At 33.0% G+C, this 13,632-nt stretch overlaps 1 protein-coding gene across 4 annotated transcripts in view; it reads left to right on the top strand.

Annotated features, from left to right (window-relative positions):
- The window catches only part of LOC121369046 (5-aminolevulinate synthase, erythroid-specific, mitochondrial-like), a 79,015-nt gene extending 71,169 nt beyond the window's left edge, over positions 1–7,846 (top strand). For all 4 annotated transcript variants that reach the window (XM_041493863.1, XM_041493862.1, XM_041493861.1 and 1 more), the window contains 3 exons: positions 84–223; positions 1,194–1,322; positions 2,539–7,846. In XM_041493863.1, coding sequence (XP_041349797.1) covers positions 84–223; positions 1,194–1,322; positions 2,539–2,874 — 605 coding nt within the window. In that variant the 3' untranslated portion in view covers positions 2,875–7,846. The remainder of the gene's footprint in view (positions 1–83; positions 224–1,193; positions 1,323–2,538) is intronic.
- Positions 7,847–13,632: the final 5,786 nt, after the last annotated feature.

The raw sequence follows: 13,632 nt of genomic DNA, 5'->3' as shown, positions 1-13,632 counted from the left end.
ATATATTTCATTATAAAATCGCCAGAAAGCTAATTTGAAAATCGCATGCCATAATTCCACCTTTTTTTTCTGTGTTTTTTCAGGCAAGGCATTTGGCAACATGGGTGGCTACGTAGTTGGGTCTGCGAGTACGATCGACATGATTCGAAGTTATGCATCCGGCTTCATCTTCACCACCTCTCTTCCTCCCACCCTTCTCTCTGGAGCTATAGCAGCTATCAAGGTCAGTTTGCACTCCCAGAAATATGTCTCGGACTAAGCTTAAAAATATAGGACCGAATTTAAGAAGCCTGTTTTTCTTAAACGCAGGTTTATTGAGCATTGTAAATGAATGTAGGCTTTTTTAAATTCGGCCCATATTGTGTACCAGGATACAGATTTTATTGAAGCTATCTTAGCACAACAATATCGTAAAATCATCTTAAGCTATAACATCACTACAACATAGCCATAGTGACATCATAGCCTACGATGGTTTTACGATATTGTAGGGATACGATAGCTTCAAAAATATGGAACCAGTACTGTTACTAGCCTATTTGTAAAAATCACCCTGACTGAATTCTCTTTTCTTTTTCTTTTTGTGATATAATAATTAAAATATTTCAGGTATACTCTTTCAAAAGAAGATTCATTTTATATTAATTTTTGCCCCATATGCACTCACAGACACATACACCAACACCACCACCACCACCACCACCAACAGGAAGTTGTGTGTGCGTGAAAGAGTAATATTTGCTATTGAAATTCTCTTCTTTTTCTCTCCAAAAACTCACTCTTGTTTAATCCCATGTACATACCCCATATATACTGTACCTACCTTTTTAGATAGGTTTAACAAAATGGTAAGTATTTTTGTATGTTTCAGGTGTGGGTAGCGGGATGTAGCTCAGTGGTACAGCGCTCGCTCGATGCGCGGTCGGTCTAGGATCGATCCCCGTCGGTGGGCCCATTGGGCTATTTCTCGCCAGTGCAGCACGACTGGTATATCAAAAGTATGTGCTTTCCTGTCTGTGGGATGGTGCATATAAAAGATCCCTTGCTGCTAATCGGAAAGTGTAGCCCATGAAGTGGCGACAGTGGGTTTCCTCTCAATATCTGTGTGGTCCTTAACCATATGTCTGACGCCATATAACCGTAATTAAAATTTGTTGAGTGCGTTGTTAAATAAAACATTTCTTTCGTTTCAGGTGTTGTCGGGTCCAGAAGGTCAGAAACTGAGGGCTAGACACCAGACCAACGTCAAGTATCTCCGTGATAAGTTGATTCACGCAGGCATTCCAGCAATGCACACTCCCAGTCACATCATCCCCATCCATGTAGGTAGATTAACATTACAGCCACATGTAAAAAGTCTATATTACTTTGTAACAAAAGTAATTAGCCTAGATATTTTTTTCATGTTGGAGTGTCATTACATTTGTTTGTTTTTTTTCAAATAGCAAAAATATTAATGTGGAATAATATCTTCACTGTTTTACAATACATACATTATTAATAAAATTAATAAATATATAAAAACAAAAATGTTATTCTTAGTAAAGCATTAAATTTTCCCCAAAATATGAACAAAATTTGTCTGTCCATCTGTCTGTCCTACATATAGTTTTTCGGATGTTTTTTTCTTTCACAATGATTTGAGATATTAAGATGAAATTTTATATTTAGCTTTATCATGTACTGTTACAGATCAAGTATGACTTTCATGGTGAGTTACGGCCCTTGAACTTGGAGATATGAAAATTTGGTTTTCTGGATGGGTTTTTTCACAGTGCCTTGACATATAGAGCTGAAAATATGTGTATAGCTTTATCATATACTGTTACAGACCGAGTTTGACTTTTATGGCAATTTTATCCAACTTTGACAGAGTTATGGCCCTTGAACTGAAGAGATATGAATAAAACTAAATTCTGCATGTTTTTTCACAATGCCTTGAGATATTAAGCTGAAATTTTATCATGTACTGTTATAGATCAAGTTTGACTTGCAAGACAATTTGTTAATTATTCATAGTTATGGCCATTGAATTTAGGAGATAAGAAAATTTGTTGGGTGCGGTAGGGGACATGTATTGCTTTAGCAGTACTCTCAGAATGCTTGTTTTTTACATTAATTGGGAATGTTACATCAATGATTTTCTTAATTATTATTATTATTCACTTAATCAATTTATGGTAGACAAGTGATTTAATTCCTCAGAATTTTTGTTAATTTTATATATCTACAGTGAAATCTCTCAAAACCAGACCCTCTGTAAACCAGAATTCTCTCAAAACCGGACCTTTTTTATGGTCCGTTTTTAATTACATGTACTGAAGTGAACCTCTCTAAACAGGATACCTCTTAAATGAAGATTTTGTACTTGGTACCATGGGTGTCCAGTTTAGAGGAGTTTTACTGTGTGTGTGTGTGTGTGTGTGTGTGTGTGTGTGTGTGTGTGTGTATATAATATATATGTATGTATATATACTTATACATATACAATGTATATATATTTTAGATTAGCAATATATATCAATACATCTCTTTCAGATTGGCAATGCCCAGATTTGCACGAAGGTCTCCAACGACTTGATGCAGAAACATGGCGTCTACGTGCAGGCGATCAACTACCCGACGGTGGCGATGGGGGAGGAACGTCTGCGGTGCGCGCCCACCCCCCACCACACCTACGAGATGATGGACGATCTCACCAACTACCTTGTGGACGTCTGGAAGATGAACGGCCTTGAACTCTACAGACCCATGTGTCCGAAGAATTGCGAAAATTGTCTCAAACCCCTAAAGTTTGAGTATTTCTTCAGCTCTGACCCTATTTGCGAGCGTTCCAATTGCACTTACACTGCCATGCAGGACGCATTAGCTTGAATTGCCAAGCCCCGGGCAGTCGAGGTTGCTGTTTGATTTCCATGTTTGTAGTTGAAAAAAACATTTCTTTCGTTGTTAAGGACAATATCTTTTTTTTTTTAAACATCTGTTTTATTTTCATGTTGGTAGTTAAAAGAAAGTTTCTTACTTCTTTAAACACAGTGTTTGGAATAGAAATATTCGTCATTAATAAATGCTACATATTACCCTGCTGTTGCGTTAATGTTACAAGTATGTTTGTGGTTAAGAAAAGATTATTTCTTCTTTATTAAAGACAGTTTTAGCTTTGGTGTTGTTGTTTTTTGGTGTTTTTTTTTTTTAATTAATGTGATGAATGAAAACAGATATCTTAGTAATTAATAAATACTACTCATTAGCCTGTTATTATGTTAATGTTAAAAGTATGGACAATAATGAAATTGTGAAACAAAATTATTCACTTCCATGTCCCTATAGGGATGTTTGACAGATATCATTTGATCAGTTTTTGGCAGAGTTATTGCCCTTGCATAGTTTTCTAGTTGAATATAATTTTGGTATACCAAGCAAAAAATAAAGTTTTAAAAGTTGTTTTCTTATAAAGTATAATGAACATAAAAATACAAAAATTCCACAAAACATTTAACTTGTAGAAAATGAAAACTTTAAGACTTGTTACTCATAAAATGTAAAGAATGTCTCTGATTTGATTATTTAATGCAAAACTGATTTGATTATTTAATGCAAAACTGATTTGACTTATTAGTGTTAAAAACCTATATCACATTGTTTTCGCTATAAACATGGGAATAACATGCAGACTGTTGAGTGTTTAGTGGAATCCAACTATATGGACTGGAACATTTAGTTTTAAGTGGCTTTTTGTGTATTCTTATAACCTACTAGGCTGTTTTAATCCGTTTCTTTGTGACGTCTGTAGATTTTCTGATTTATCGACTATACTCTTAATAATATATTGTGTATGGGAAGGTATTTGATGGAATTTGAATCTCTGGTGCAAACATGTTTTTTTTTTGGTGAGTTTCATTATGAATATATTAGTGAAAATTACAAAGTAGTTTTTTGTTTGTATGCAATTAATTTTTCTATTTCGGTATTTAATGTATTTTTTCTGGCTGAATAATAAAGAAATTACTTGACAAAAATTGTGGCATCAAATCCTTGTGTGAATTTTATGTTTGATTTCTAAATATGTATGATTAACATAATAGTGCTAAAATGCTTTAAATTAAGCAAGGTTTGGATTGTATAATTGAAAAATTAATATGAAGTCAAATATGTGAAATAATTTACCAAAATAGAGTTTTGATGATATAAAAATAATGTTGGTTTTGGATTTCATTTCTTCTTTTTGTTTCTTCTGCATTAGTTAATATAGTTTGTCTTTTATCACTTCAGTCTTTCAACAGTGGTTTTGGTTGTAGCTCTGGCACACATTCCTTCATTAATTTGCACAAGTATCTATTGTAATTTTAAAATGTCACCATTTCTTTCTAAAGTTAAAAACTATTCTCATTTGTGTTGATATATTAAAATTTATCTTTATTTGACCAATATTTTTTTTTATATTAGAATGTTTCTAGGTTAGTTAAAAAAGATAATTTTATGTTTTATTCAATTAATATTTAGTTAGATTGCAATATATCTGCTTCGTTCATACAGATAAAATTATAAAATATTAATTATTGCTATTACGCAGTCAATTTTTTAATTTATTAAAATAACTAAATTTTAGAATCTGAATTTGTAATTAATTTTGGAACGTTAAGTGGTAACAGATCTTATTTATTCAAATACAACTAAATAATTAATTAGTTAAAATAAACATCTGATCTGCTTTTTTAACAATGAAGGGATTGTGTGCTGGTTTTAGGATTAGTTTGGTGTTGGGCTAAGTTCGTAACAAGTCATTAAATGGTGTAGGAAAAACTCTTAAGGGAATTCTTGGGGGAGGCTTGTTTAATGCTTTTATTTTTTCAAGATGTAGCTTGGTTCTCCGTGAAAATATTTTGTTATTCATAATTAGAACATAACCATGCTTTTAATTATTGTAAAGCTTAACACACAAAAAAAGTTATTAAAAAAAAAAGGCAAAAAAAAAGAAGCCTTTTGGTTATTTTCTTTTCTTTTCTACAAACATTTGACAACTGGAAACGAAAACTTGGGAAGTTACAAATATAATAATCTTTGGAAGTTTGAATTTTAGTAAATTAAAGTATAAAATCAATTAAAAAAAAATAAAATAATAATTTCATTTGTACTAAAGATAATGTACATACAGAATTTTTAAAAACATTCAAAATTGATCTTTTGGTGTTAATGAAGAATATGTTTGAATATTTATAATAAAAATTCTCCATTTTTATATTATATACTGGTATTTCTCTAAAAAAAATTTTTTATTAATTTGAATTTTACGTGATAAAAAATAAATAAAATATACTCTCCTTTTATTAACATAATATGATCCCAGCTGTTATTTCTAGATGTATCTGTTGGATTTTAAACAAATAATGTTACTAGTTTGTGTAATACATGTAATGTTTAGTTTCCAGCCTGTTCTTTTCAAGTCAAGAAATTTTATTGAACAAAACAAATTATTGGTGAATTTATGTACTTGCCAGGTCCGTAATGTAATGGTGTATCTTGATCTAAAAATTAATTTATCTTTTCATTTGGTTAAATTTTCATTTGATAATTTTTTATTTTTTTTATTTCTGAATTCTCAATGATAGCAAAGGCATGATAATGTTCTAAGTATCCAACATTTATTTAATTCTGTTAAAAATTTACAAGTTTAATTTTTCTAAGGTGCCATTTTCCCATTTCAGTTTATGATCTGGATTTGACTATTATTGCCACATGCTGTACTCTTGTTTATAATTTTATTGTTTTGTTAACAAGATTTCTGGTGATGTAGGATAAAGTTTACTATATACAATGTACCAGTAAACTGCCCGGGTCAAAAATAGGGTCAGAGCATTGATTTTATCAAACTTTACATGTTTATTTTTTAATATTGTGTTTCATCTGTTTTATTTACAACATCACATACAAGATTGTTTGAGAAATTGTTCTCAATTATCTTTGTGGCATTATTATCCATGTTTATTTTACACTTTAAAAATGTTATTACATTTATCTGACACTGGCATAGTTCTCAGGTTGTTTTCGTCTCAGAACTGAAGCATCGCTCATTACGACTTGATGAACTCCAGCGAACCGACTTATATGAAATGACTACTGTTCAGAAAATATTTAGAAAAGACAAATGAGTGACCGTTGGATACCAAGAACAGATCAAGAAAATATTTTGAGGGAATGGTGCTTAAGGGAAAAAGATCACATGGACCAATGTAAACAAAATTATTTTGTGTTAAAAAGTAAGAGAGAAAAAAAGGCACTTGAATATATTAAGAGGGGATGAGTAACCTGGACACTATCCCCCCCCCCCCCCCCCCCCCCACTGGATACCATTTATCTTATGAGTTGTTTCAAAAGGTGTATAGAGTGTAAGCGAGCTGAATACTTTTTCAAACAAGTTGTAAGATAAATGGTATCTAATGGCCACTTGTAGTATTCTATTTCTTACATATCCTCATTAATCATATTTGGAACAAATTTAAAAGTATTTGTCAACAAAAAGGTATATGTTCATTGGAACTTAAACATTATTTTGTGATTGAAATAACAGGTGACACATTTTGCACCACGGTGCTCTTTTATTCTAATTTTGTATTCATAATTTTGCAATATTGATGATATGCTGATTGTGACCTGTTATCTTTATAGTTTATGCAATAAACTGAAGTCTTGTGAGACTTCAAAGTTAGTCACTATTAAATGCTAATTTGTAATATTATTTCTGTATAATATCTTGAAAAAGATAAATTTTATACATTGTTAATTATGTTATGTTTTCATATTTTGACTGAATAAAATGCTGTATATTTTACCCAGCATTGAACATTTACATTTAAGTTGTTACCGGTATTGAACATCATAGTTTTTTGTTCCTTTTTCTTACAAAAATGGCAGAAAAACCACAATATCTTAACAATATAGATACATACTCTGGTAGCAAAGAACTGGACTATTATATCAAAGCATGATACTTTTTCTTTTCAGTTTGATAAATTTGTACATCATTGTCGTAATTGAAAAATGTAACTATGGTTTAAATGGTTCTGCACAAGCTTTTGCTGAAAATAATTCTTAAGTGGATGCCAGTACTTCCCCAGTTTTATTCCAGTTTTCTGGACTTGGAACTCTGAAATTGTTAGTTTTTTTCTTTATCATGGCACGACGTTTACTCATAGTATCTTTTAATCAAATGTACAACTCTGTTAATCAAAAGATTTTCAATTGTTTTTCAAATTGTATTTTTTAACACATTCCTCACGTTCATAATTATTTCCGGTTTATAATTTTTATAAGTAAAAATAAATTAACACAATTTTATTGTATTGAACAATCTTTCTACAAGAAGGTACAACTGGTTTTTACTAAAACTATGTAAAATATTTTAAGAGTATTTTTGCCTTGTGGCTGGCAATAGTTTTGTTTTAATGTTCATCATCGTTCCCAATTTTGAGGTTTGTGTTTTATTTTCACCATCTTTATCAAAGCCTATCTTGCTGAAGGTATTGAAGCTATGGTGGATAATAAGTACATTAAAAAGTGGGTAAGCGCTTTGTTAGATATTACCTAACCGCAAACAAGACAATAATTATTGGCAGAAATTCTGCTCGACCAAATTCTCAGGTAAAATACATTTTATTGATTGGAACTAATTATTTTTTTGTATTTCAAGAAATGACATTATTTCTTTTGTTTTACACTGCCAAATACAAAAGTGTATTTACCTTCAAACATGACATGAAATACCAATATGATGTATTGATGGGAAATGTTTATAAAATTGTTAATAATTTATTGAAATAAGTGGAAAATAAAATAACCAAGATGCAAAGTGGTTGTTCTTTTGTGTATTTGTGAGGTTTTGTGTTGACTGTGTTGCCGTGTCACATGTCAGTCTGATAAGTTGCTTTAAAAAAAACATACTATGAACTGAAACACACATTTTGCATTCAGATACAAACACTTAAAAACACTACCCAATTTTCAGTTCTTATTGTGTGTGAGGTTGCTATAACACATACAAAAACCCTAACTCTTGTGTAAGTCTACAATTTGGGGGTTATTTTCTGCCTATTGGAATACAAGCAGTTGTAAAAAAAAATCTGATTATTTATATAATTTTTACAATTGTAAATCTGGTGTATTTTCAATGTAGTTCAGTATATTTGTGATTAAACACACTGCTTTTACATAAACATTTTACATTAAGCCAATGCAGATAGCTGTTAAATACGCAGAACATACTGATTATACATTGCTATGTCATGTTTCAAATACAAAAATACCAGATTAATTCATAATGGTACAATTTCATTTAACATAATTTCTGCACTATTCAAGGTCCAAACATGCTGTTCTCTAGAAATGCTAAAGTCCAGGTTAATTTTTATTTTTTAAATGATAACACTAGAGCACATTGATACATTAATCATTAACTATTGGATGTGAAATTTTTGGTAATTTTTTGAACATACTTGGAGGAAACCTACATTTTCATTAGCAGCAAGGGATGTTTTATGTGTACTTTCTGACAGATAGGGCAGCACATACCATTAGCTTTGATATACTGTTTGGGGGAGAATGGGTCCATGGAGGTTTAATGCTGTGACTCCAATATCTTGGACAAATACAATACCAAATCTAAACTGTTTAATTGTTGGTTTTATATTTAAAAGAAGTTCATTAAGTGATTTTTTTTTTTTATCTGGACACCACCAGTTTCACAAATGTGACCAACAGTCATAGTTAAGGAAATTCATCAGTGTATATATACAAGCTTAGCTGTAGGAGCTCCAATAATTAAAGTAAAAGTTTTGTAATAAATATATTAAATTTAGTAATTTCAGCAATTTTGTTTAAGTGAATAATTCATTAACACTTACTTGCATCCAACTTGTATCTTTATGGCTGGTAAAGGGTGAGTATAAACTAAATTTCGTTGAAATTTTATTTTAAACGTTGAGAAAATGTATTATACCCAATTGAGGCCCCAAAGGTTTGCGCACTATCTGATTAACGTGTAAAATTGTCATTTATTTTAACGTGGAAAACGGATTGTTATTAATCACTGGAGACATGGTAAAATACTTAAGGAGACATACATTGAAACATTTAGATATCTATTATGCAGCGCCGTACTTAACCTTAAAAACAACAACAACAAAATGGCTGGGTTGGGACAGTAAAATTAGAATTACAAAAAAAAACCCAACAATCTTCTCTGGAGAAAAGCCTAAAAATAACCATTGCATGTTTTGTTTCTTGGAAGATATTAAACTAATAACGCATCATTTTGATCAATTTGTTTCGGTCAAATGACCATGATACATATGCTAGTAGCGTGCTTCCACCTATTCGAGTAAAGCATGAATTGCCCGTCCACACATAAACGGGTGTGAGATAGAAATCGGTGTGTGGTGGGGAGGAGGAGGAGGGAATAACTGATGATTGGGTAAGAAAAGCCATGCGTTATATCTGTGCGTCATTTTCTTATGATGCCTCTTACCAAAGTTCAAATCAATCAACTGATAAACTCAACGCACCAAATAAAAGATATATATATATATATATATATATATATATATATATATATATATATATATATATATATATATATATATATGTATGTATGTATGTATGTATGTATGTATTGATGTATTAATATCTATATATTGTATGTATGTATGTATATATATATATATATATATATATATATATATATATATATATATATATATATATATGTATGTGTATATATATCGCGTAATTACAAACAGTACAAGAAGTGTACCTTAAAACACTCAAAAATAATTTCTTTCGTTCTTACCGTCAACCATGTTCTGTAAATAAGCGTAGGAATACATGTATACATACTATTGGAAATTGTCCGCTAAAAATAAAAATAAGTATTGAATCAACAAAAACGGTGTATATGTATATGTATATGTATATGTATATGTATATATATATATATATATATATATATATATATATATATATATATATATATATATATATACTACTCAAAACAATTTAAGGGTCAGACGATATTTTCGACATTATTTTCTGAATGTCAATTATATTAGCTAGACCATAATGTCACGCATGGTATTGTTCCATTTTGACGAAAGTGGGTCTAAGCAACCCATAAATGAATTAAAATCCACTGTCATTGACACTGTCGACTAGTTCTAATGGCGAAAACATGCTTACATTTGCACGTAAATTAGGGCGAAAGCGAAAGGTCTGCTAAGTGCCCATAACTTGCTTTTTCACAAAGCGCTTCATTTGCACGCTTTGCACGTGTATGCCATGTTCCCAATGCTGAATTTCCGTATAATTGGAGCTTGCGTTCGTGTACGGTGCACACTCCAAATTCGACAATGGTACGACGTCAACTGACTATCGAAGATCGAGGAAGGGCTATTGCTTGGCTTCAGGATGGCAATACGCAAAGAAATGTTGCTCTGAGACTTGGTGTCAGTCAGAGTGTCGTTGGCCGACTGTGGCAACGGTACCAAGCAACGAATTCTGTTCGAAATCGTCCACGTTGGGGAAGACCCCGAAGCACTACAAATAGAGAGGATCGCTACATCACCAATATGGCTCTGCGTCAACGCACAACCACTGCACGCCGATTACGTGACAATCTGCGGACTGCGACTGGAACTCGAGTGTCTGATCAAACCATACGCAATCGTCTGAGAGCCAATAATCTACGCTGCCGTCGCCAGGCTGTTCGACCACCACTCCTACCACGTCACAGAACGGCCAGACGTCACTGGTGCACGCTTCATATGCGGTGGTAACGTGTTCAGTGGGGTCGAGTGATGTTCATTGACGAGTCCAGGTTTAGTCTCCAGTTCAACGACGGTCGGGTTCGTGTCTACAGACGTCCTGGGGAGCGCTTCGCTGACGTTAACTTTAGACAACGTCACCGGTTCGGTGGTGGCAGCGTCATGGTGTGGGGCGGCATCTCTATCCACCACAGGACCCCCGTCTGTGGTGGATGGCAATCTGAATGGAATCCGCTATCTGAATGAGATTATCCGGCCGTTGGTTCTCCCAGGCCTTCAGCAGATTGGCGGTGGGGCAGTTCTGCAGGATGACAATGCCAGACCCCACCGCGCCAGGGTGGTAACGGACTTTCTCAGACAACAAGGTATCGCCAGGATGGATTGGCCAGCATATTCGCCTGACTTGGCCCCAATAGAGAACGCCTGGGACGAATTAGGCAGGAGAGTTCGGGATAACCATGCCCCTCCGGCCAACCTTCATGATCTGGATCAACTTCTTATGGCAGAGTGGCAGGCCATTCCCCAAGAGTTCTTCAGACGTCTGATCAACAGCATGAGGCAACGAAGTGTCGAGTGTATTCGCGCCAGGGGTGGATTCACACACTATTAAACGAATGTTCTAATGTGTAAAATCCATGTTTGACAACCTTCAACTTTGACAGCATGTCATGTGACTTTCTTGTATACAGTGACGTTTATTTGTGGTTTTTTGTAAATATGGAACAATAAAAAAAAAAATTGGTGTAGTTTACATCATTAATCTAATACACTCTGAAACTTATTTGGTAATAAATGTTTGACCTTAAATTGTATAGTATATATATATATATATATATATATATATATATATATATATATATATATATATATATATATATATATATATATATATATATGTATGTATATATATATATGTATGTATATATATATATATATATGTATATATATATATATATATATGTATGTATATATATATATATGTATGTATGTATATATATATATATGTATGTATGTATATATATATGTATGTATGTATATATATATATATGTATGTATATATATATATATGTATGTATGTATATATATATATATATATATATGTATGTATATATATATATATATATATATATATATATATATATATATATATATATATATATATATATATATATATATATATATATATATATATATATACCTTCTTAGGGACCCAGGCACTGCAGCATGACTGGTATATCAAAGACAGTGGTATGTGTTATCCTGTCTGTGAGGTGGTGCAAATAAAAGATCCCTTGCTACTAATGGGGAAAAAAAAAAGCGGGTTTCCTCTCTAAGAATGACCAAATGTTTGATATTCAATAGTGCTCTAGTGGTGTCTTTAAGCAAAACAAACTTTTTCTTCTTCTCAAGGCACCTACAGTATATAGATAGGAATACACTAACATGCATATACATGCTATATGTGTGTATGCGCGCTTGCGTGTGTGTGTTTCGATTTAGGCTCTGAAGAAGTGGCCCTGCCGGCCCCACCATTCCCTCGCTCAGTAATCCCCCTTCTCTCTCTCTCTCTCTCTCTCTCTCTCTCTCTCTCTCTCTCTGTCTCTCTGTCTCTCTCTCTCTCTCTCTCTCTCTCTCTCTCTCTCTCTCTCTCTCTCTCGTTCGCCCTATTTCTGTGACCGTTTTCGTCTCGGGGCGGGACGTAGGCCTAGCCTGATGATAAAGCGCTCGCCTGATGGGCGATCAGTCTAGGATCGAACCCGTTTGGGGGTGAGGGAGGGGGGAATAGGCTGGCTTTTGCCAGAATTAAACGAAAATGTCCGAATCTGCATGACAACAATTATTCATATTAGCATTACTACGAACAGCTATATAGCTAGGGTTGCAAACGAATTACTACGCATTTTTACGTGGATTACAACTAATTTTGAGGTTAGAATGATGGAAATACATGGTAAAAAGGTCTGGGTTTGCACATTTCCCCAGAATATATGTACAATTTTTGCCCAAATTTTAAGTTTTTCTCCAACACTCCATCTCAAAGAGTAGCCCATGATGCGGCGACAGCGGGTTTCCTCTTTCAATCTGTGTGGTCCTTAGCCATATGTCCGACGCCATATAACCGTAAATAAAATGTGTTGAGTGCGTCGTTAAATAAAACATTTCCTTCCTTCAGTCTCGTACGCTTAAATGTGTCAACGCTTCAGTTACGTAATCAGATTAAGGATAAACCTAACGGTGATTAGTACGAGTTAATTGGTAAACAGTTGTATATTGTCTACCACTTCATCTAGTTTAGTCTTATAACAAGTTACTTAATATGCCGACCATACATAATAGTCCAAGCCTTGTTAGGGCTAAAGACGCGGCATCCAGCTGTAGGCCTAATCTAGGCACGGCAAAGTAAAGTTTCTAAGGGGCTTGTCCCGGGACAGAAAAAAAAATTAAGCGGACAATTTTGAAATTTACATCCAAAAATTAAATAATGGGCCTTTAAAATTTTGATGCGCATCTCTAATATGATAAAGAAAATTCTACTCATTAAATATGGTCGCTAGATTAGATCGGGTGGTCAAAAAGAAATTTAGATAAGATGGGGGTGGGGGGGGGGGGGGGGGGAGAGGGAGTTAGAGTTGAAAATGGGCAGAATTTTGAAAATAGCAAATAGTAAAAAATTTAATAGAAGTAAGAAAAAAAAAATTACAAGCCAAAAATAAAAAGAATTGACTGCTCGGTCGAATATTTATATAACCTGGAGCATTTTAGAAGGACAGTCCAAAAATAAATAAGAGAAAGAAGAGAGGATCGGACTATTTAATAATAT

Source organism: Gigantopelta aegis, chromosome 3, assembly GCF_016097555.1.
Source record: "Gigantopelta aegis isolate Gae_Host chromosome 3, Gae_host_genome, whole genome shotgun sequence".
In the NCBI taxonomy this organism is placed as follows: Eukaryota; Metazoa; Mollusca; class Gastropoda; order Neomphalida; family Peltospiridae; genus Gigantopelta; species Gigantopelta aegis.
This window is presented reverse-complemented; position numbering and strand designations above follow the sequence as displayed.